Raw genomic sequence first — 23,301 nt, 5'->3', positions numbered from 1 at the left:
ATAATGCAACTGAAATTAAAAAAATACATAAACTAAAGAAAATCAAACCTTGGATTACCTGTGAAATATTTACATCAATCAAACAACGAGATCATCTTAAACATCAACTAATTAAAAAATACTCGCAGGATTTAGAGATCAAATATAAAAACCACAGAAATAGACTTAATCAATTGATTAGAAAAACGAAAAATGAATACTATCAGACAAAAATTGAAGAGGCAAATGGGGACTACAAAAAACTCTGGAATATAATAAATGATGCATCTGGAAAAAACAAAAAAAAATAAACACATTGAAAATACAATAATTGTTGATGACCAAAATATGCACATAAAAGAAAATAAGACCAAAGCAAACAAATTTAATACATTTTTCACAGAACACGGATACAAAATGTCAAATAAAATAGCTAACACAATTTTATCACCAAATTTTTCTAAATCCGAAAAAAATTACTCATCAATATACTTACAACCAATAACAATAAATGAAATAATTTTCATAATATCAAAATTGAAAAATAACAGCTCTCCTGGAAATGATAAAATCACAGCCAAAATTATTAAACATATACACAACCATATTACAACACCCCTACAGTATATAATCAACCTCTGTTTTGAAACATCTATAATACCACTACAATGGAAAGAATCTGTCGTAACCCCTATTTTCAAAACAGGAGACACCACTCTCACTGTCATCAACAATTTCGCCAAAATATTTGAACACGCTTTGAAAAACAGGCTGCTTCATTTTTTTCAATATGCACAAAATTATAACTGACAGGCGGTGCGGTTTCATTAAACAATCTAGTACTGAAAATGCCATAGCTGATTTCCTCGAAAAAACAGTGCGAGCGTTAGACGAATCATCAAAATGTCAGGCTATTTTCCTTGACCTTGCTAAGGCCTTTGATACGGTCTCACATAATATCCTTTTGAAAAAATTAGAATACTATTAAATTCGAGGTATCGCATTAGACCTGAGGCTAAACTATTCGGAATACATAACACAAAAAGTAAAGATTGGAAGAGAATTGAGCTCAGAATTGACTGTCAAACTGGGTGTACCACAAGGGACGATTCTGGGGCCACTTCTTTTTTTTTGTTTATATGAATAATATAGTTTAAATACGAGACTTGTCGTCCAACATAATATGATATGCCGATGACACAGTTCTGATATTCACAGGCACAAGCTGGGAATAAATAAAATCAACCGCGGAAGCAGATCTAAGAAAATTGCAAATTTGGCTGGACCATAACCTACTCACCCTCAACGTCTCTAAATCTAAATTCATACATTTTACACCTACGGTTAATACACAACCCACTACAGATTATTCTATAAACCTTCATAAAACAACTTGCTCGGACACAAATACATGTACCTGCCCAGAAATAGATCGAGTGTCATCAATAAAATACCTAGAAGTGACTCTGGATCAGCACATTCGCTGGACCGAGCACATCTCGAATTTAAATAAACGACTGAGAGCATTACTGAACAGATTTTACACTTTAAGAGATATCCTTTCATGCAAAAACCTACTAATGCTTTATACTTCCCTAGTAGAATCCATTCTAAGATACAGTATTATAATATGGGGAGGAGTTTTCGTTAACAACTTACGTCCTCTACATACCATACAAAATTCCATCATAAAAATCATTTTCAGAAAAAAGAAACAGTATTCCACAAAATTACTATATGAAGAAACAAAAATCCTACCAATCAGTCTTTTGTATGTTCATCAATGTATAATTCGAGTTCACACAACTAAATACTCACTTCGAAGCAGATCTGTCCAACCAACCAGACAAACTAGTAATGAAGAATTAGCAATACATACATTTAGAAAAGCTATAACCCAGAGAACGTTTCTATTTTTCGGTCCAAAATTTCACAATGAAATACCATTACATTTAAAAAAAATTGACAAACTAAGAAACTTTAAAACTGAAATAAAGAACTATATCCTGAAAATCAAGGAAACTTTCTATAAAACGCGATAGGGAATACACCCACCATTTGCTGCTATCCCTGTCCTCTACAAATCGTCGAATATCTTTCAGATTTTTGGTAAAAATACGTGCACACATAAAATATACAGGTGTTTTGAAGTTATGCTTTACATAAGAGTTAATTACCTTCCTTATTTATATTTTTTTATCTTGTGAATCTTTGCCCGCCAAAATTTTTAAAATTTTCAAGATAATTTTGTGTACAATACTAATAGTTTTTTTTTTAGAAGTCCTGGATAAAACACACACACAGGCAATTATGCCTAGGTATGTTTTACTCAGAGAGCAAATCTAACCCCATTGTGTAAAAAAAAATGTAATATTTTTTTTTACATGCAATATTGAATATATACTTGACTCGTGAAAAAATAATCAAGCCGACTGCTCTGTGAAGGTGAAAGAATAGCAATTTCATCTGTTGATCAAGCCAACTACTAATTTTAAATCCGTGTGATCAGAACGGATTTCAACGTTTTTCTGATCTGGTGACAACGATTATCGCGCTCCACATCCTCTCACACATGAGAGGTTTACAAAAGAAAAAGTGACAAAACAGGAAATAGTAGTCAGTAGCGATTTATCGGGGGGTATTGTATGTAGATGATATTATAAGGAAGAAAATGTTTAGTTTAAGAATGAACGAATTCTCGACTTTTAGAAACGACTAAAACCAAGATAAATATATCTCAGTTCCATACTACCAATACACGAAAAACTTTGGAAAGATTTTCAAGGAACTAGGTGTGGAGGTGGTATTTAAAACAAGTCATACACTACAGAACTTTTTAGAGAATCTAAAGGACAAAGTCGGGAATTCGGAAAAGTCTGAAATTTACGAAATTAAATGTAAGGACTGCGATGCAAAGTATTATGGACAGACTAAGACATCTATTAAAATAAGATATAAGGAACACTTAGCATGCCAAACTATGGAAGAGCAGAAAAATCAACAGTCGCCCATCATGTTTTTCAACAAAACCATTCCATAAACTTCACTCCAGTAAGATTAGTTAGACAAGTTAACAACAGACATCTAGATGCCTATGAGAGCTTAGAAATAAGTCAACATAATAATATTATGAATAACGATGGTGACCCAATACCTTGTTGAAATAATATTTTTAGTTATCAGATTTATCTGACTAGAAGGCAGCATTGTGAAATTGATTTTAAGACAATTAAAACGCAGGTACCTAACAGAGTTATCTATGGTATAAATGAGGGGAACATTGTATGTAGACAGTTTAATCTTCTTCTTGAAGATTATCACTTGGTGATTGAAATGCGTGTCGAGGTGCTGAAAATAACGGTTTGGTGTTGGGATAGAACTCGAGTAATAATAAATGATAATGTCTTGTCTGCTGAATATTGTTTAGGGGAAGAGACAGTTGGTTTATTCTAATGTTCCGAATAAGAATTCATTTGTCTTATGACTGAGGAATATGTTGAACATGAAGACAAAAAAATTATGTCACTTTTAAAATGGCAGTGTTTAATAAATACATCCAGTAAAAATGTTAACCTAAAAACTATTTACTAAAAGAGGTCCTAAAGTGTTATCAATATAGTGATATAGATCTAAACATTTTTGTTTTGAATTAACATCGTTGCTGCTGCCCCAGATTACCAAACCATCAATATCTGATTTCGATAACACGCCAAATGCATTTGATAGATCCGTCTAAAAAAATTTGAATCAGTTGAATATCAATTTTTTTATTTATTTATATATATATATATATATATATATATATATATATATATATATATATATATATATATATATATATATATATATATATATATATATAAAATGTAACAAATAGTGGACATAACACTCCAAAAAGGGGGGGAAACCGCGGACACGTGTTTCTGGCTATTGGCCTCATCAGCGCGGTGCAGCCAAGTGTAAAGATGGGCAACACTTGTTTGCCGAAAGCAGGAAACAACAAGGTTTGTCCCCCTTTTTGGAGTGTTATGTCCACTATTTGTTACATTTTTTATTTGTATCATACACACTCGATAAAATCACTCTCTGTATATATATATATATATATATATATATATATATATATATACAGAGAGTATATATATATATATATATATATATATATATATATATATATATATATATATATATATATACATATATATATATATATGATGTGTTGTTTTTCCGGGTGTTCATCCGTTGTGTACTATTCGATAGTCGACGTTTCGCCATCAGCTGAGATGGCATTATCAAAACGAGTTACTGCTTCGCTTCGAGAGGTGTAACTCCTCTCGAATATATTATATATATATATATATATATATATATATATATATATATATATATATACTTTATTACTTACTTTATACTTATACTTACTTTATACTTACTTTAGTGACAAATTTATTCGTGTCTTGATATTTATACCAGAAGTATGGAATGATTTTCGATGTTCTATTGAATTGCTTCTTTATTCTACGAGATTCTTCTATTCGTCCTTGTATCATTTGAACTTTTTCATTTTCAGTTAATCTCAGATTTGGCAAATAAATAGATGGATAGAAATTATCATCATTTAGAAACAACCATTGAATTCTGAAAAAAAAGAAACAGTTGATAAATTCAAAGATATGTAAATAAAGTCGAACTTTTTTCAATATTGTAATCAATAAGACCTTGGAAGGGTTTTGTGAATGCTAATGTAATTGTGATATATAGATAACGTGTAAAGCTCTGTTCCTTCTATTGTGAAGAAGAGTTACAAATGTTAAACGATATTATGAGTTGCCCAAAGTTGGAGTTGAAGGGAGGCGGGTAAAGTAGGAAGTAGGCCTATATGTCCAATGCGAGGTATAAAATGTATTATCCCAATAATTTTTATCAGATAAGACGAATTAGAAACTAACTTGCTGACCATGAATGTATCGCCCAAATAGGACATTCATATGCCACCGCAGTTGTCGGTTGATTGGTCAAACCACCAACACTGACATAAAAACTTGGCAAGTTGACTTGAGTGTCACACCAATAGGTGGTTCCACTTATGTTTCGCTTGCGTTTACACAGCTATTTTTATCAAGTACTTTCTTAGTTTTTCTCATTTTGTCTTCAATCGAGGACCGCCTGCCCGGTACTGACGATGCCCAATAGGCTGAAACAGCTATCTATCGGTGGCTCTTAAATTGAAATCAATATGGGAGTGATCAGAAAGTACTTATCTATTTATCAGCAGCACCCAGCATTCCCGGTTATTGTTGTACATCTTTGCAATTGGCTGCACCGCGCTGATGAGGCCAATAGCCAGAAACACGTGTCCGCGGTTTGCCTCCATATTTCTTGAGTGTTCTGTCCACGAATTTCCCCCTTTTGATGTATGTATATATATATATATATATATATATATATATATATATATATATATATATATATATATATATATATATTTAATTATATGCGAGCGCTTTCGGCAGCTGGTCGTGCTGTCATCATCTAGGTTCCACCCAAACTGAACGTGTCTACCTTTTGTTTGTCCTTTTATGGGGTCCGAACGCCTCAGTGCAGATACCACAGGCACTTTAGGTAAATTTGCCTGTATTTGGGTTACACCAGGTAATATTCTTTGTGTTGGATCTTCTCTAGATTTACTGTTTGTAGGAGTGTGTATTGTTTTGTTTAATATATTGAATGTTAAGTCTTGTATTTTCATTTGTATTTGTTCCTCGATAAATGATTTATGACTGTTGAATTTATGAATGTTTAAGTTTTCTCAGATGTCCATACGGTTTCCCTTATTGACTTGTTTTATGAGTTTTATGTTCTCTGGTGGGGGGAAATTATTTTTGTTTTCTATGGTGTGTGTTGCGAGGTTTGATTTATATACTATTGGGTTTATGTATACCTTTTTGTGCTCGTCGTACCTTTGGATCAGTTTTTCTTGGTTTGGCCAATATAGAATTTGTTGCAGTCCGAACATTGTATGCTTTACATCCCATTTATTATTCTTCTCGTCTATTAACAATAATAAAAATACATGATGAAAAAGGAAAATGGTTCAGATACGTTGACGATAGACTGTACATATCACAAAACAATGGGATAAGAATAGATCAAATAACAAAGGAAATTAACGAAATAAATCAAAAACTGATTGTCAGCATTGAGGAAGAAAACAACTCAAAACTTAACTACCTGGACATAACCATCGGATATAACCACAATAAAACACAATTTCAAATAGCAATATACAGAAAGCCCACACAAACAAGCTCCACCATACCCGCAAGTTCAAACCATCCACCATCACACAAAATGGCTACCTATAACGCATCCATATATAGAATGTTAAGGATACCACTTAGCAATGAAGCCCGGAACAAAGAAAGGAAAATTATATGCCAAATAGCAAACGAGAACGGATACACCCAAAAGACAATAGATAAATTAGAAAACAGAATCAAACAAAAAATACAGAACAAGGATCAAACCACTCCAACAAACAAAACAACACAACGATGGACAGCATTTACAGCTATGAAAAAGAAGAAGACAAAAACCTAAACGGGGTGTAGAGCATACAATGCTCGGACTGCAACAAATTCTATATCGGCCAAACCAAGAAAAAACTGATCCAAAGGTACAACGAGCACAAAAAGGCATACATAAACCCAATAATATATAAATCAAACCTCGCAACACACGCCATACAAAACAAACATAATTTCCCCCCACCAGAAAACATAAAACTCATAAAAAAGTCAATTAGGGAAACCGTATGGGCATTTGGGAAAACTTAAACATCCATAAATTTCACAGTCATAAATCACTTATCGAGGAACAAATACAAATCAAAACACAACAAGACCTAACATTCAATATATCAAACAAAACAATACACACTCCTAGAAACAGTAAAGCTAGAAAAGATCCAACACAAAGAATTACCTGGTGTAACCCAAATACAGGCAAATTCACCTATAAAAGGACAAACAACAGGTTGACACGTTCAGTTTGAGTAGAGCCTAGATGATGACAGCACGACCAGCTGTCGAAAGCGCTCGCATATAATTAAATAGGAGTTATAAAGCTCCAAATCCTTTTTGTGGCATATATATATATATATATATATATATATATATATATATATATTTGTTCATTATTAATGTTTCATATTGATTTTGGTTAACTTTTTTGTTGGGTTTAAATTCATAAATCTCAATATAAAGCAATTTATCTCAATACCTCAGGTAGATTCTTGCTCAAATAAAATATAACTACTATTAAAATAATTATAATTGTCACAATTCAAATTTCGAAGTTTCATATTTCTAATACTAGTTAACTCATTATTCCATTACAAAGTTCCAAATTTAGCTACATTTCTCTTTTATACAACATTGTATAACATAAGATAATAAGTATAATAAAAAACTTATTTACTATAGCGAAAAGATGAAAAATACTAGATCTATCGAAAATTCAAATGTAACAAATTCCATTTAAAAAACATACTAAACGAAAAATTTTCTATTTCGGACCTAAATTGCAACCTAAGTTACTAGATTGCAGTTTGAAAGAAAACCTCTCATTTAACAAAAATGAAACTGGTACAAAACAATTCATTAACCTCAACTATATAACACTAGTGAAGTTACTAGGAGAAATATATATGAATTTCATTAATTTGGACTTCTATTGTCTGATATCATATAAAAGATTTGAAATCCCTGAAAGAACTAATAAAAAGAAAATAAAAATGAATAGCTGAAAATAATAAATATATTAAGCGAAAAAACCTGAAATGAAATAATTGCCAAATAAAATACAAGTGAAAATAGAACAATTGAACAATAAAATAAAAATAAAAAAATTAGAGATACTAAACCAAGTTACTTCACGACATTTCGATTGTTAGTATCTACAATCGTCTTTGGATGATTCTTCATGTTCGAAACGTGTGTCCATGTTTTTAAAAATAAGAACACTTTTATTCGCAATTCGGATATTCATAGTTATGGAACAAGAAAAATGTAACATTTTTATTCAAATTTTGCAAAAAGAAAAATAAATTCATGTGCTCCTGATCATTTTGGCCTCAAAATATTCTCCCAGAAGAAGAGAAGGATATAAATAAATTGTCTTCATTTAAACATGAGTTGAAGAACTTTTCAATGAAAATATGTTTTTATAGTTTATGTGATTTTATAAAAATTCATAATATGTGACTAACTATGTGTGATGTATATTTCAGTGTAAGTGTATTTTAACCTTTTTATTTTTCTTTTTTTATGTAAATTTTTATTTTATTTTATTGTACCAATTTTACCTGCCAATTGATCATTCCAATACATGTAAGCCATGTTACCGTATTAAGAATCACACTTTGAAAGGTAAGACCTCCTTAATCCTTAGCTCGCACAAGTTTTGACTTCTGAGGGTTGTAGTTCGTAGGGGTGCGACAGCTGGTTAAGGGAAATACAGATTTTAAACAGATTTTAAAACAGACGTCGTAAAATGGAAATAAATATTGATTGATTAATTGACTGGACTAATTTCTCTGAGAGATGACTATTCAGGGATCATTCGGGTACTTTCACTTATCACTTATTATGGAAACCCATAATTAAGCGAAAAATGGCCAACTCCCGCCAAACGGTCACCTCCCACTAAACCGGTGACACGGCAAAGCAAAGCGAAAATAAGTGAAAGTACTCGAATGACATATAACATAGGAATTAGTCCAGTCATCACCCGACACGATTGTGGATACTAACAATCGAAACGTCATGAAGTAACTTGGCTTGAAATCTTTCAACTTTTTATTTTCATATCATCATACAATTGCTCTATTTTCACTTGTATTTTATTTTACTGTTATTTCACTTCAGGTTTTTTGCTTGATACTAAGAAATAATAACTAAGAAATTCATCATGAAACATTGTCAATCACCGTCAAACAGAAATATATGGTTGATTAAAAGTCAGTTGTGTATCTGGATGAAGGAAGACATATATGTTTGTACGTGTGTATGTTTATAAGTTCATATGAATGAACCTCATCATTGTAATATAAATATGAATAACGACATGGATCTTTGCCACATCAATCGCTCCGAAGACTGAAATGTAATATGAGAAAATGAAACAAATAATAAATCAAAAATTAAGTGAGGTGACACAACGAAAAAATAAATTAGAAATGTCAATGTCAAATGTCAACGAAAAAATAATAGTTGATTTATTGAATTTTATAAATTTACACAAGAATTCCACTCATAGAGAGAATGCATATTTTCTTTGAGACCAGTACATTAATACTCGTATGTACAGCTGCCGGAGTCACGGCCAGTGAGAAGCCCCTCCCACAAGATGTTCAGTAGATGTGTAAAAATATGTCTGTTACATTATTCTGTTAGATCATTCGAACCGTAAACATAAAATTGCAAAAAAAGTTTCTATTACTTTTTTTCTAATACTTTCTTTGTCATACACCGACCCAAACTTCACGCAGATACGATTTCTCCCACCTGCCATAATCCGGTAGCTGTATACTATGATTACCATTCATTTTAATTGCCCAATGAAAATCCTGATTTATTTCAATGGGATGCAAAAAACAAGCGCCTCGACTGCTTATGAGAACCTTTGAGATATTGAAGGATAACTGTTTTAATAATGTATGTATATCTAAGTATCTTGTTGTATCGAAAGGAAAATAAAATTGAATTGAATATATTAACAAATTTTTCATAACCTCACTTATGTCTGAATATCTCAATTTCATCTAAGCATCATTTAATGTTAGTAACTAAGGAAGCTTTTTACTGTCTTCTTTTCGAACATTTCATCATTTCTAAATAATTCTAATGATTTTACTATGTCTCTTCTAATTTTCCACAACAGATACAATATTATTTATGTTCGATAGTGTTGTACAAATTCGGTCTGCTGTATGTATTCCGAAATAATTAATTTCATACAAAATTTTTTGAATTCTTTACATTTCCCTCACTTTGTCACGTGACTTACGGTTATAGAAATGCACTTTTGCTCATGCACAGGGTGATCGAAATTTACCCCTTTCAAGCGTTTTCCTGAGATGTTGAAAATTTCCTTTTGGGTTCTCACATAGTCTACTTCATAACAAATTATGAAATGTTTTTCTATTATTTCATTATTATTGGTTATATAAATAAATGTCATTAATTTTGAATATTTTCCTTGTCTATATATTTTGATCTATAACTATTTATATTGTTTTCGTTCTCTTTTTCATATGTTCCCTCAAATATCTGAAGTAACTTCCCATATTTATTATTTTTTAGATATGTAACACGATTTGCCCTTATTAGTACTAATTGTCCCTTTTCAAATATGTTTATGTCTTTGCTTTTTATTCAGTCTTTTTGATTATCTTCTACCACTTTTTATTTGTTAATTTTTGACTTCTCCACAAAGTTTGTGAAGATCAAATCGAGAGGTGTAGTTTTTGAAATTGTATTTCTATTATTGTAATCATTTTCACAATTTTTATTATTTTCTTTTTTCCTATATTCATTTCTGTTGTGATTGTTTGGCCTTTTTTTGTAAATTGTTATAATTTAGGTATTCTCCATCTTAACACCAAATCGTTATTTTTACACTAAGTGATACTAAGTTTTTACTAAGTGATAAATATGAAAACATAATACTAGGCGGGGATTATAACATAAATTTTGGAGTTGAAAGCAGAGAACTCAATCTCTTCAGTGATCAGCTGGCATGTTTCAACATGATATATACTATCAAACCAACCAGAGTAACGGCTAAATCAAGTACTTGTCTAGATAATTTCATCATCAGATATGATTCTGATTACCAAGTAAAAGTTGAAGACTTCAGGCTATCTGATCATTATGCTCAAATCATTGAAATTCAAGTAGAAGATATAAAAAAGCGAATAATAATGTTCAAAACGTCCGGCGATTTTTTTCAGAAGAAAACATTCGAAACTTCAAGGGTGTCCTACAGAAGGAGTCGTGGGATGACGTCTATAAAGAAATATGCCCAAACAAAGCTTATGAAAGTTTCAACAATATTCTTCAATATTAAATTGAATTGATTTTCCTGGTGAAACGCTTCCGAAAGAAGGCAAAAAAGCATAATTTTGACATTTCTACTCCGGAACTTCACGAACTGAAACACCAAGTAAACCTCTATTCAGAATGTGCTAAAGTTTATAATAATTATACGGAGATATATAAGAGAGTGACCCAAACGTATAGGGAAAAACTAAAAGCCAGTTATAAGCAGTGCGTAAATGACAAAATGTCTATTTCCAGCAACAAAGTCAAATCAATGTGGCATATGTTACATACTATTAAAAAAAAAGAATACGTGTGAATGAAATAAAAATTCAACAAGATGGTATTGAAGTATCAAACATAGACATGGCCAACAACTTCAATAATGAGTTCTCAAATTTCATACAGCCGCGAAATGTAGACTTCGATTACATGAATAGCAATATCTCAATATGCGAAAAATCAATGTTTTTGCGTCCCCTAACGGAACCCGAAATTATAGAATTGATAAAGAGCTTAAAGCATTCAAACGCAAGTGGTTACGATGAGATATCAAACAATTTATTGAAAAAATGTTCTTATGAACTTTGCAGCCCAATGACGTATATCATAAACTTGTCTACTGAAAATGGAACTTTTCCGGATAGTCTAAAACTAGCAAAAGTAACACCAATTTAAAAAAAAGGGGATAGAAACCTCTATGAAAACTACAGGGGAATTAGCTTACTCTCAAGTATTTCCAAGATTTTTGAACTAAATTTAAAAAATCAATTAATGTCTTTCTTCACAACAAATAACCTTTTTTCAGAAAACCAACACAGTTTCACGAACAAAAGTACAGAAACAGCACTTTATGAGTTCAATGAGCATGTGGTTAATGCTCTTGATGGTAAATTTCATTATTGTGGATTGTTCATAGACTTCTTCAGAGCATTCGATTACGTTAATCATGACATGCTATTAGGGAAATTGGAAAGATACGGTGTAAGAGGAGTTACCCTAGATTTAATGAAATCCTACTTGGAAAATAGAGGGCAACGTGTCAGTGTTGGAAACACTCTCAGTCAGTTGGCAACCATTAGGCAGGGTGTCCCACAGGGATCAATCCTTGGACCTATACAATTTTTGATATATGCAAATGACCTGATGAAATATTTTCAAGGATTGTCAACTATTCACACAGTAGCGTATGCAGATGACACAAATTTCATAGTGAAGAAAATTGTTGTAACAACCCTACAGGAAAGAACCCAGGATGTGCATAAACAAGTAAACATATGGACAGAAAAAAATCACTTAACACTCAATACATCTAAAACTGTGATGATGAAGTTCACAATTAGTAACTGGCCCGAACATTTTGTTATCCATGAAAATGGGGAACTGCCAATTGAATCTTGTACTTCTACAAAAATGTTAGGCGTCACCTTGGACTACAAACTCACATGGACTCCTCATATTGAGACCCTCTGTATTAAATTGAGAAAAAACTGCTATGCTCTGAGTTTCATGGCTAATGTTTGTAGTAAAGAGAATTTTACTGAGCTTATACTATGCGACCATAAACTGCCACTTGAGATATGGAATTTTGAATTGGGGTACCGGATCTGCTGCTGAAAGAATATTCATTTTGCAAAAAAATGCAATAAGTATCATTGCCGGTATTGGTTGGAGAGAATCATGTAGAAATGCTTTTAAAAATCTCAAGATAATAACTGTTGCTGGTCTCTATATTTATGAATTGTGTATATACGTTTATAGAAACAAGCATAATACACCTTTCCAGCAACATAATTATCCAACTCGTTCTAGAGACAAACTGATGCCCAATATTCATAGAACAACTCTTTATCAGAAAAGTTTTCTTTATCTTGGACCAAAAATGTTTGATAAATTAGAAGAATCAATTAAAATATCACCAAATCTTAACATTTTCAAATCAAGACTGAAAAAGGCACTTATTGAAAAAAATTGCTACACACTTGACTAATTTTAAACTGTGTTTTATATTTCAATGACAAAATATCACAACTATGTGATAAAATTGACTTTCATTTATTTATAGTTATTTTTTAACATAATCGAAGCCAAAAAAATAATTATATGTGTATACCTATATGTATCATATTTTTAGATTATTGATTACTACAAACATTATACTCTGTAACGTGTCCTACCCTCAGACGTTTTCCTTGTCACTGTGCGTATAACAATGTACTTTTTAACACGGAAATAATAAAAAATCATTATTATTATTATTGTCTTTTTATATCTCCATTGAATATTAATTAATTTTCATTGCCTAAAGTTATTATTGGTCCAATATTATCTTTCCTATGATTTATTTTCCTTTCATTTTGTTTTATCCTTTTATTCATGTCTATTACTTTTTCATTTAATTCATTTTCATGTTTGCCTAGTTATTTTATTTTTCCTATCTATCTTTTTGTAAACATTTTCATCTTCTTCTTTTCGAGTAGTTATTTCTTGGACCATACCTTCTTCTGAAATATTTATTCTTGCATGAACTTGGTCTATTTGTCCCTCTTTTTTTCCAATTACTCTCCACCTCCTGTGAAATGTGTTCTACTTGAATTCATTCAATTCTTGTTTGAGGTTATTATGGTTTGTTTTCATTTATTTCTTTAAATTTTCTCATTTTTGGTCTGATCATCTATTTTATAATTTTTCCACCTTTTATTTTCTGCTTTCTGCCTCTTCTTTCCAATCTTTCAAACAATTCATTCACGTTCACAGGTACTTGCCTTGATGGTCCTCTGCTCTTGTGTATCCTATTTGAGTTGTTTCTTCTACATTTTCTTCGGTGGAATATTCTGGCTGTTGGGTCTTCTTGTTCCTTCTCATATCCATATTTTTATTATTTAAAAATTTATATAATTTTTTCAGGATGTAAATTTATTTATTATTATTATTCATTTTTGAAACTGAGTTAAGCAATTGAGCTGAGTGATTCAGCTCCGCGTTGGGCGCCAAAGTGTTGATGAATGTAAAATTTGTTATGAGTTATATAAATGAGAAGTAAATTGTGATTTCATTTATGTTATTATTGAATTTGTTTATTATTAATGTTTTATATAGATTTTGGTTGACTCTTTTGTTGAGTTCCAATTTGTATATCTTGATATATAGTAATTTTTCTCAACATCTCAGGTGGATTCTTGCTCAAAATGAAATATTACTTACCAGGAACCAACACGATCTGCAGATGTGCCTGTGGATAAATTTTGGAAAAGACATAATCGAAATATGAATACCGAACAATTTAATGAACGTGTAAAAGATTTAAAAAATCATAAAAACTCGCAAAACATCATTCTAGACTTAAAATTACGTTACATGCTAACCAACCGTAAATGAAATACGGAACGCACTTTAATATGAAAATGTCAAATATCAGTTCCTACACGAATCACCTTTTTCCAGCTGCAAAGATAGGATAATCTTCATGAATATATTCGGGCAGATCTTTTATATGCATGTATTTTATTCCGGGAAAGTTAGAACTTTTAAAATTATTGGTATAAATACCTGGTTTCTTTCCTTCAAGTGTAAAGTGATGTACCAATGAAGTTGTTTGATGGAAACCTCTGGGAACTGGACTTGGAAAACGGAAATCCTACAAGAAAATATTCTTGATCACCTCACTTTTTGGATTTCCTTTTGAAGGTAGGTAGTATGGGTCTCAGTTCAGTTATACCTTGAAACTTGTATTAATACTTGTTTCACATACTTCAAAATTCAGCTACATTTCTCCTTCATATATTTAAAAAAAATTTATAACCTCACTTATGTCTAAATATATTTACATATATTTACAAATTTTTTATAACCTCACTTATGTCTAAATATCTTAATTTTATCTAAGCATCATTAAATGTTCTCAACTAAGCTTTTTACACCCCTTTTTTGAAACATTCCATCATTTTTAATTAATTCTACTTTCATTATGTCTCTTTTAATTTTCCACAACAGAACCTTGTGGAATATCCAACTCAAGGTAGGTGTGACTTAGTCGTCTCCACTCGTCCACTTTTCGTCATTACCCAGTCGACCAATCAGAAGCTACCTCGCATACAGCGGTAAATTCAAGCGTGGACTCCCCTTACCCCTCGCCCCCCTTAGTACTCCACATCAACAATCGGCCCCCCTTGGGACTTTGCCTCACCCCTTGGCCCCCTTGTCACGTGATCCTAATTGAAAAAAGTTGATAGGTATGAGAATCGAACCCGAGTCGTCCGCGTGGTAGACATTGTTTTTAGCCCTCACACCAATGTAAGATCTGTTCAAAATCTGTTTAAAATCTGTTTTTTCGTTAATCAGCTGTTGCCCCCATACGAACGACAACTCTCAGAAGTTGAGAAACTTGTGCGAGCTAAGGACTAACGAGTCATTACCTTTAAACGTGTGATTCCTAACACGGTTGCAGAATCATTCCATCTTCAACCAGATAAATTATCTCGAGAAAAATATCGGGAACCAAAACCACGTTCTTCCGATCGTGAGTCGGGCGCACTATCACCGCGGCCAATTCCACAACGAATATATTGAAAGTAACTGCGATTGATGGGTATTTATAGCGTTAGTTTTGTCGGGACCGAAATTGATTCTTTTATTTACTTGTACGCATTTTTTTATTTCCGTAGAATGTTAGGGAAGTTGTTATCGTAATTTCCTTGTAGAAGATAGGAAAATATACTTAGATTTGGGAAAGAATTAATATTTCATATAAAGATGTATATATGTGTAAGAGTGAGAGACACGTGTGACGTAATCGAGGCAAAGAGAGATGGAGATGGTATCGAGGTTTTACGTTTCTAGCGCAAGCAGGTATTGCCGGTCGTAAAATAAATCGTTGTTTATTGGGCAATGTAGTGTTGCCGGTTTCAAAATTGAGTGTGAACGACGTGTGTACGGGGTGTCTCAAAATACATCATTAAAGAAAAAAACATGGTGTCTTAGTGTACAGGGTGCGTCAAAATGCATACATTATTCAAGAAAAAAAACATACCAGTTCCACAAGGCTGTAAGTTTTCATCGTGCGATCCCTCAATGTGTACAAGGTATCTCAAAATACATCATTGAAAATAAACATGGCATTGAAGTGTACATGGTACGTCGACATATATCATTCAAGAAAAAAACATGTTAGTTTAAAATATGATATTAATTTGTATACAGGGTATGTCATCATTCAAGAAAAAACAGCTTGGTTTAACAGAAGTGTAGCTTTCCAACATGTCAGAAGGACACTAAGTCTCGTATCTTTGTTAACCAAGTTAGCATCATCAGGAGAAGGAGGACATGGCATCAAAGTTGTCGAGGAGTTATGTATTGTGAAGTTAACATTCGAAAATTGGGAGAGCGAAGTATTCGACCGTTTTATAAGCCTTTCGACCGTTATGCGTGCCGTTTCGCGTGCGTTTCGACCATTTTTCGTACGTTTATTCGTTATCCTTTCATCGTTATTGTCATAACTGTTTTTCGTGTTTCAATAAGACAGTCATTTATCATTCAACGCGTTCCGCTTACCAAGTAAGCATCATCAGGAAATGACTAAATATGTCATATCAAGAATCATTTTGCGAATTTTCAGACTCCTGAACGGAACCTTGTGAAACACTCAGCCTAACTCCTGACATAGAGTGGTGTCGGTCAGCCAATCAGAATGGAGGAATCAAATATCGGTCGATCTAACACAATCAGATGAAACTGGAGAATGTAGGTCGAATAATAATGATAATAGTGATGAAACAATAACACTTTGAAAGTGACGTAGTCAGCGTGGAAGGTGGTGGCGTGGTAGAAAATGTGTGATGGTTTGTGGAAATGAACGAGTTATTAGAAAAGAATGGCACAACTGTCAGTAGGAAACTAAGTTTTATATTCGCTAATATTGATCAGATCGTGACGTATAGCACATCAACTGAAAGAAAAACTAATGCAGAATGTATCGACAAAAAAAAGATGGCGCAACATGTCAGGAAGGCACTAAGTCATATATTCGTTGATGATAGCTGAATCTCAACGTACAGCATATCAAATAAAAGGGAAACGAATGCAGAATTCATCGACAAAGAAAAAACAAAAAATGGCCGCAACATGTTAGAGGGACACTAAGTTGTATATTCACTAATATAGATCAGATCGTCACGCACAACACGTCAAATGAAAAGTAAATTTATGCAGAATTCGTCGACAGAGAAAAAACAAAGATGGCGTAACATGTCAGAAGGGCGTTAGGCCACATCTTCGTTAATGACGGTTGAATTCAACATGTAGCATATCAAATGAAGAGGGAAGGGGTATAGAATTCATCGACGAAAAGGGTATCGTTGTTGAAATTAATAAAAGAACGACATGGCAACATGTCAAATAGGCATAAATAAAATAATTTCGAAATACGTATGAGAAGCATATGTAAAGTCGTAGAGATGTTGGGAAGAAATGAAAATTTGATCATCCACCTTTGACATATCTTTACGTTTCATGCAAAAATAAACACATTCGGTAATGAAAAAATCATCGTATACTAAAACATCTGATATATTTGAATTCCTAATGATCAAAGAACATAATTAATCATTTTCCGAAGCCAAAGGACATCATTTCCTATTTCCGTTTTATTAGCTGAAACAGGTCGATGTTGGTACTCATTTCAAATGTTTTCATTTGTAGCTTATGGAAAATATAATATCAAGCGCCTAATGTGAAACAGCATGGGAAGAATTGCAAAGAAATTCATTGAACAAATTTGAAATTCAATGTTATTAGGTTACGAACAACTATAAGTGAAATGAAAAGGCAGCAGTTCCAATCATAATCAAATCAAAAGGGGCCTTGAAGTTTTGGAAGCGAGGGATTCTGAAATTCACGAGACACGTTTTCACCATCACACTGTCATTACTAAACTGGATAGGTTGGCGTGAAGTTGTGTGTAGTTGATGGTATGGTGAAGGCCAAAAGTAAATAATAAACTATTTCGAGCCTAAAGTGAATGAACAAAATGTCCGATAAAATACACAACTGCGATCGATCTGTCATTGATTATCTGACACGTTCAAAAATACCCGGAGCATTCCTTATGACATTACAATTGTCATTTATCTGATTCCTAAAATCATTCACATCTAGTGCAGGAGTTTTACATACAAGAGATGACCCCATGAATAAAAATCTAGAATATTCATATCAGGACTGCTAGCTCGCTAATTTTGAACTCCTACACGTCCAGTCAAAATAATAAACAAGAAGGTGTCATATTATATGATGAAGCGGTCCTTTCTATCATGAAAAGTCACATTCGCAAAAATATAACATGGTAAAACGTCTATTTGGTTACTTTAACCGCAGCGAAAAACACGCATTTTTCAAGCATCTTTTCTTCCAAAAACCCATATAATTTGCAATTTAACGTGTCACGAAAATTTGTATAAAAATAAGCACATCTCCATCTCATTACGTGTCAGTTTGAGAAAATAACCGTCCACAGATTTTGGAAATTTTCATTTAGTCAAACAATTGAAATTGAATCAATCAAAAAACCTTCTCTGTAAAGAGAAGGATATTAGTAAAAATATAAAATCAGTTTACTTTGGTTGAATCATAAAGATTCATAACGGCGCCGCCATGTGAAGGAGCAATATTTCACCTTTCGAATAGATAAAAATTGCTCGTAGACTGTAATTAGCATCATGTTAGTTATGAGTGAATGTTACTTGAACCGGGAAGGGGGATGGATTTGGAAGTTTCTAACGTAGGAAAAATTATTCACAAATTCAAAAAATATACTACAAATCATTTATTGATACATCATTATTCCATTAATATATTCACAATTACATTCTACAAGTATCGATACATTTTGCTGCCATTAAAGTTTTTTAAATCTCTATACCTCAAATTTACTGATAATATGAAGTAGTTAGTTGAACATTTATTAATAATATATGAATCTTCTGTCAGCTGAACTGCAGACAAATACATATATACTAGTAATCATGGGCTAATCGTCTATATCCATAGCATTTGATGTTTGAGGGATAGAATAGTGACCCCAAGGAAGCGTAAACCCCCAGGCATGAGATCATTTGATTAATTTCATCCTCATCATAGCAATCATTTACCAACTACTGGCGCTTCTTTTTGATACCATCCTCCGTTACCAATACCCTAGTTGTATACAATTTAGATCTAAGGCCTACGTAATCAGTCATCGGAATTGCGTTATTATCATCTTTTCAGTATCCCGAGAACCTTTTCATTTACCAAAGGAACGTTAAACTGATTATTGGACGGGTAATCCGAAGTATCGAAGAATACAAATTGTGGAAGACTACGGGGACTACATGACTACCTTTGTATTTTATATTACACCCTTCGTGCGCGGGGCCACGATAGTTATCACATGGTATGAGATGGTTATGGTCGCGTACTTTTATATCTTCGGGAGTGAAGGGCTCTTCGAAGATGTAGCAGTGTGTAGCTCTTCGAAACTCAACTTCTTGCATATGGATGTCGTATGAACACCAAAACACTGTAGTCATATCTTCAGCTAGTTGACACATCTCGTCAACGAACCATTGCATACAATCCTCTCCACGGTATGCCCTATAGGAGGAAAGAGTGTCATCGTATGAGCACTTCAAGTAGTATCCCACAGCTGCCGGAGGTTTCTTAGGATCATCAGTAGGCTTCAAATCGGATTTTGAGTCGGCGTATACGACTCTTTATTTTTATGTTTTTTGAACTTGAGAATGTTTTTACTTTCCTCAGGCTGTTTCATTGATTCTCTGGCAATCCTCAGTGTGTTTCCCTAGTTTTTCTTGGGATCGAAAGTAATGTAGCCAGCGATCACAAAAATACTTTTGACCATGTATCTTATTCAACTGTTTAGATAAGAGCCTTGATAGATTCTTCATCCATACGTAGTGATAACGAACTGGAATTTCATATTCATAATAATTGTCTTGAATCAGCAGTAAGTTCACATGTTTAGCTTTTTTTCCTTTGTGAGGTATGTCGGTAGGGTAATGAACATTTCACATTTCTTTCGAAGGATATAAACATTGACAGTCATTGGGAAATGAATTCCTCCAAGTTTCAATGCTTCAGAATAATGGAGATATGATGAAGTACGGTCAGCACTTTTCTGCACAGGATGAAGTGCCCATGCAAAGCAGGCCTCATCATCGTTTTTCACATTTATGCAAACATTTTTCAGCAAATTTAGGAGAAGATCTTGAATGAGGACCCCAGCTGCGGTGCGAACTTATTTATATTCAAACCATAGTTCAAGATCTTCTTCAGCGCTCAGCTGCTGTCCCTTTCTTGAAACTCTTCGAGCTCTCTGAGTATTGGTGTTGCAATTTTTTCATCGAACTAATCGTTGAGGGGGTGTTTCTATATATGAGAGAGTTCGTAGTAGTGTAGTACTTGTACTTCTTCAGTACTCTATCTCCCTTCACTATCTCAAATTCTCTGCAGAATGTGGTATTTACCTTGGTAGATTCATCCTTCTTCAGAGCATTCTGAATTCTCCGCTTGAAAACAGCCTTGCAGTCATCCATTTTTATAGATGACTACAAGGCTGAGGTGTCCTTATGTTTGAGGTTGGAAATAATACTCTAATTCTAGAGTTGAAAGCTGACTCGGAATCATCCCAATGAACCCGCTTCCTAGCACCCTCAGGTCGTGATGCCTGTCTCGCCGCCTTCTTTCGTATCACTTTGAACTGACTCCTTAGACTTTTGATATAACGATAACAGGCTTCGAAATGCTGCTTCTCACCCAGAGCAGTTTTTTCATCAAACTTAGTGGTTATCAACCCCAAAAGAGAGGATATATACTGCACCAAGTCAGCGAAGAGTAGCATTTTTTCTGATAAGATGTTTGAACTTCAAATTTTTGTAAAAGAATGACAAAATTCAGCTGCGCGAGCGCTTTTATCAACTAACGTTAAGTATGTGTCGGTAGTGTGTAACGAAGTTTACTTACGCCCTCTGGGGGATGTAGGAAAAATCATTTGATGATAGTCTTTCCCAAAAAAAACGATAAAAATAAAAACCAAAATAAAAATTAATTGGCGCTCCGGGGCGACTTGATTCCAGTGGCGCATTTGCTTTTTCAGCTCGAGGAAAACCCGGAAAAACCTCCAGCATCACATCGTCTGAGAATCTTGATTTACCATTGTCCTCTCTCTTATAAAACAAAATGTAGGGTGTCTCCAGAGGCTCCAATAGATTCAATGCATAGCCAGAACACTTCGCGACACGACTATCGTCAAACTTAAACCAGTCAGTTTCGTCTTTGACCAAGGCGTAATAATGACCAAATTCAACGTCAGAACCACAGTGAACAATGACTGCATGAATATTATAACAGTGGTGTGCTAGATTGAAATGTTCATCTATTTCGAACTTTCCAAAGAGTTTCTTGCTTCCGTCAGAGGTTGAGTCTTGTTTGAAGATCATCAGTGTTATTATTAGATTGACTGGTGCCTCAGCTATACTTGTTTCCTTATAACAGTCAGTTAGTTTGGCGCATGTTTGGCAATACAGTCGATCATCACCTGTAAAAATTCCATTTTCAGATGATTTAACAATAAGCTTTGCACGGACTGGTTATTAGTCATATTAGGAAAAGCTAGATGAAGTTCCAGAAATCCACATAAGTTTTCGCTACCTCTTGAATATTCACTTTAAAGTAAATAAGTGAGGATTTTTTCAGCAAAATATTTACAAACACAAGACGAGATGGACTGTACGGAATCATTCAATCCAGAGCGGTCAGGAGTATTGATTTTGCTATTATTTTGCTCACGAAGAGTATTCAACAAGAACCCCAAGAATTCGAAACAATCCTCTTATTGTCCTAACGAGTATCTAGTGGACTTCAAAAACTCCAGGAAATCGGTTGGAGGAAAAGATTATACATTCTTACGAAACTGCAGCTGCATGAACAGGTGTTTGAGTTTGATGAATAAGTAGGAAACATTCCCGTTCTCGTTCATCATTAAAACCTCGTTCTTGAAATTCTTCGTAATGAAGAACACTTGTAAAATGCTATTCGTGTAGCAAGTATTTCCTAAATTATCCAATCCAATTTTCTTCTCTAGATTTTCAGGACAGCTCTCTTACTGATTCGTAAGGAAGAACTCGTTTCACAGAATCTCCATAAGAACCAATTCTCAAGCTGCAATCGATCCGTCCAAGTGAAGAAGGGTTTCGTAAAGGGATCGATTATGCTCTTGCTTCATGAAGCTCTTTCACTGAAAGGGAACCAGAACTACGAGGACTGCAACTCATATTTGGGGGGCAAGAATGACCTGAGTCCACTGACCGCACTGAAAAAGAAGAAGGTGGATCAATCACTTGTGAATTAACCTTGATAGGAGACTGAACATCAACATATCTCGGCTTGTTTCGAAGAGATTTCAGTTCCGTTCTGAAAGATAGGAAGCCGCGACCGTGTCAACGCAAGTGAAGTCCCATACCACAGGTTTACCGTATTTCCATGGTATGAGAGACATACCATCTGGTCGTTTACCATTATCTCGACTGGTACCTAAGGGTTCCAGAATTGCAGGAACATCCGCTGACAACATAGCTCGTTTCAATATGTCGTTCACTTGGTGATGTCGAGATGTACGCTCAGCACCTGTCCTGCAACTCGAACCATGTGTACCTTCTATGCTGTTTCACATTAGGCGCTTGATATTATATTTTCCATAATCTACAAATAACATCGTTTGAAATGAGTACCAACATCGACCTATTGCAGCTAATATAACGGAAATAGGAAATGAGGTCTTTTTGGCTTTGGAAAATGATTAATCATTTTTTTTGACATCTAAACGAATCCATTGATGTTAAAATCGAACGACCGGAAGTTAAAACCGAAAGTGATCTTTTCTGACAGATTCCAAACCTTCCCACCATAAGAAATCCAAATATATCCAATATTTCAGTATACGATGACTTTTCCATTACCGGATGTGTTTATTTTTGCATGAAACGTATGTCAAAGGTAGATAATCAAATTTTCATTTTTGCTCAACATCTCTACGACTTTACACATGCTTCTCATACGTATTTCGAAATTGTTTCATTACACCTCATGCCTTTGTTTGAAGGTGGTTGACAAAGTTTCGTGATGTGTTTCGTCAGTTCGGACTTCCATTGTCTCGTATAATATAAATTGA

General features: G+C 33.6%; 1 protein-coding gene across 4 annotated transcripts in view; it reads right to left on the bottom strand.

Moving 5' to 3' along the window:
- Window positions 1-3,485: 3,485 nt before the first annotated feature.
- LOC111505889 (hyaluronidase) overlaps window positions 3,486-23,301 on the bottom strand; it is a 44,331-nt gene continuing 24,515 nt past the window's right edge. Inside the window, exons 4-5 of one of the 4 annotated variants that reach the window (XM_074170536.1) lie at window positions 4,413-4,617; window positions 3,486-3,711 (exon numbers count right to left, since the gene is read on the bottom strand). In XM_074170536.1, coding sequence (XP_074026637.1) covers window positions 3,553-3,711; window positions 4,413-4,617 — 364 coding nt within the window. In that variant the 3' untranslated portion in view covers window positions 3,486-3,552. Of the gene's footprint in view, window positions 3,712-4,412; window positions 4,618-14,630; window positions 14,719-23,301 lie in introns of those variants that run through there. The other 3 variants (XM_074170537.1, XM_074170538.1, XM_074170539.1) reach the window with 3 other exon arrangements.

This window comes from Leptinotarsa decemlineata, unplaced genomic scaffold (assembly GCF_025532065.1).
Source record: "Leptinotarsa decemlineata unplaced genomic scaffold, Ldec_3_MD MMD2_P_RNA_scaffold_9, whole genome shotgun sequence".
Classification (NCBI taxonomy): Eukaryota; Metazoa; Arthropoda; class Insecta; order Coleoptera; family Chrysomelidae; genus Leptinotarsa; species Leptinotarsa decemlineata.
The sequence above is the reverse complement of the archived record's forward strand: the minus strand, read 5'-3'. Positions and strand labels throughout refer to the sequence as shown.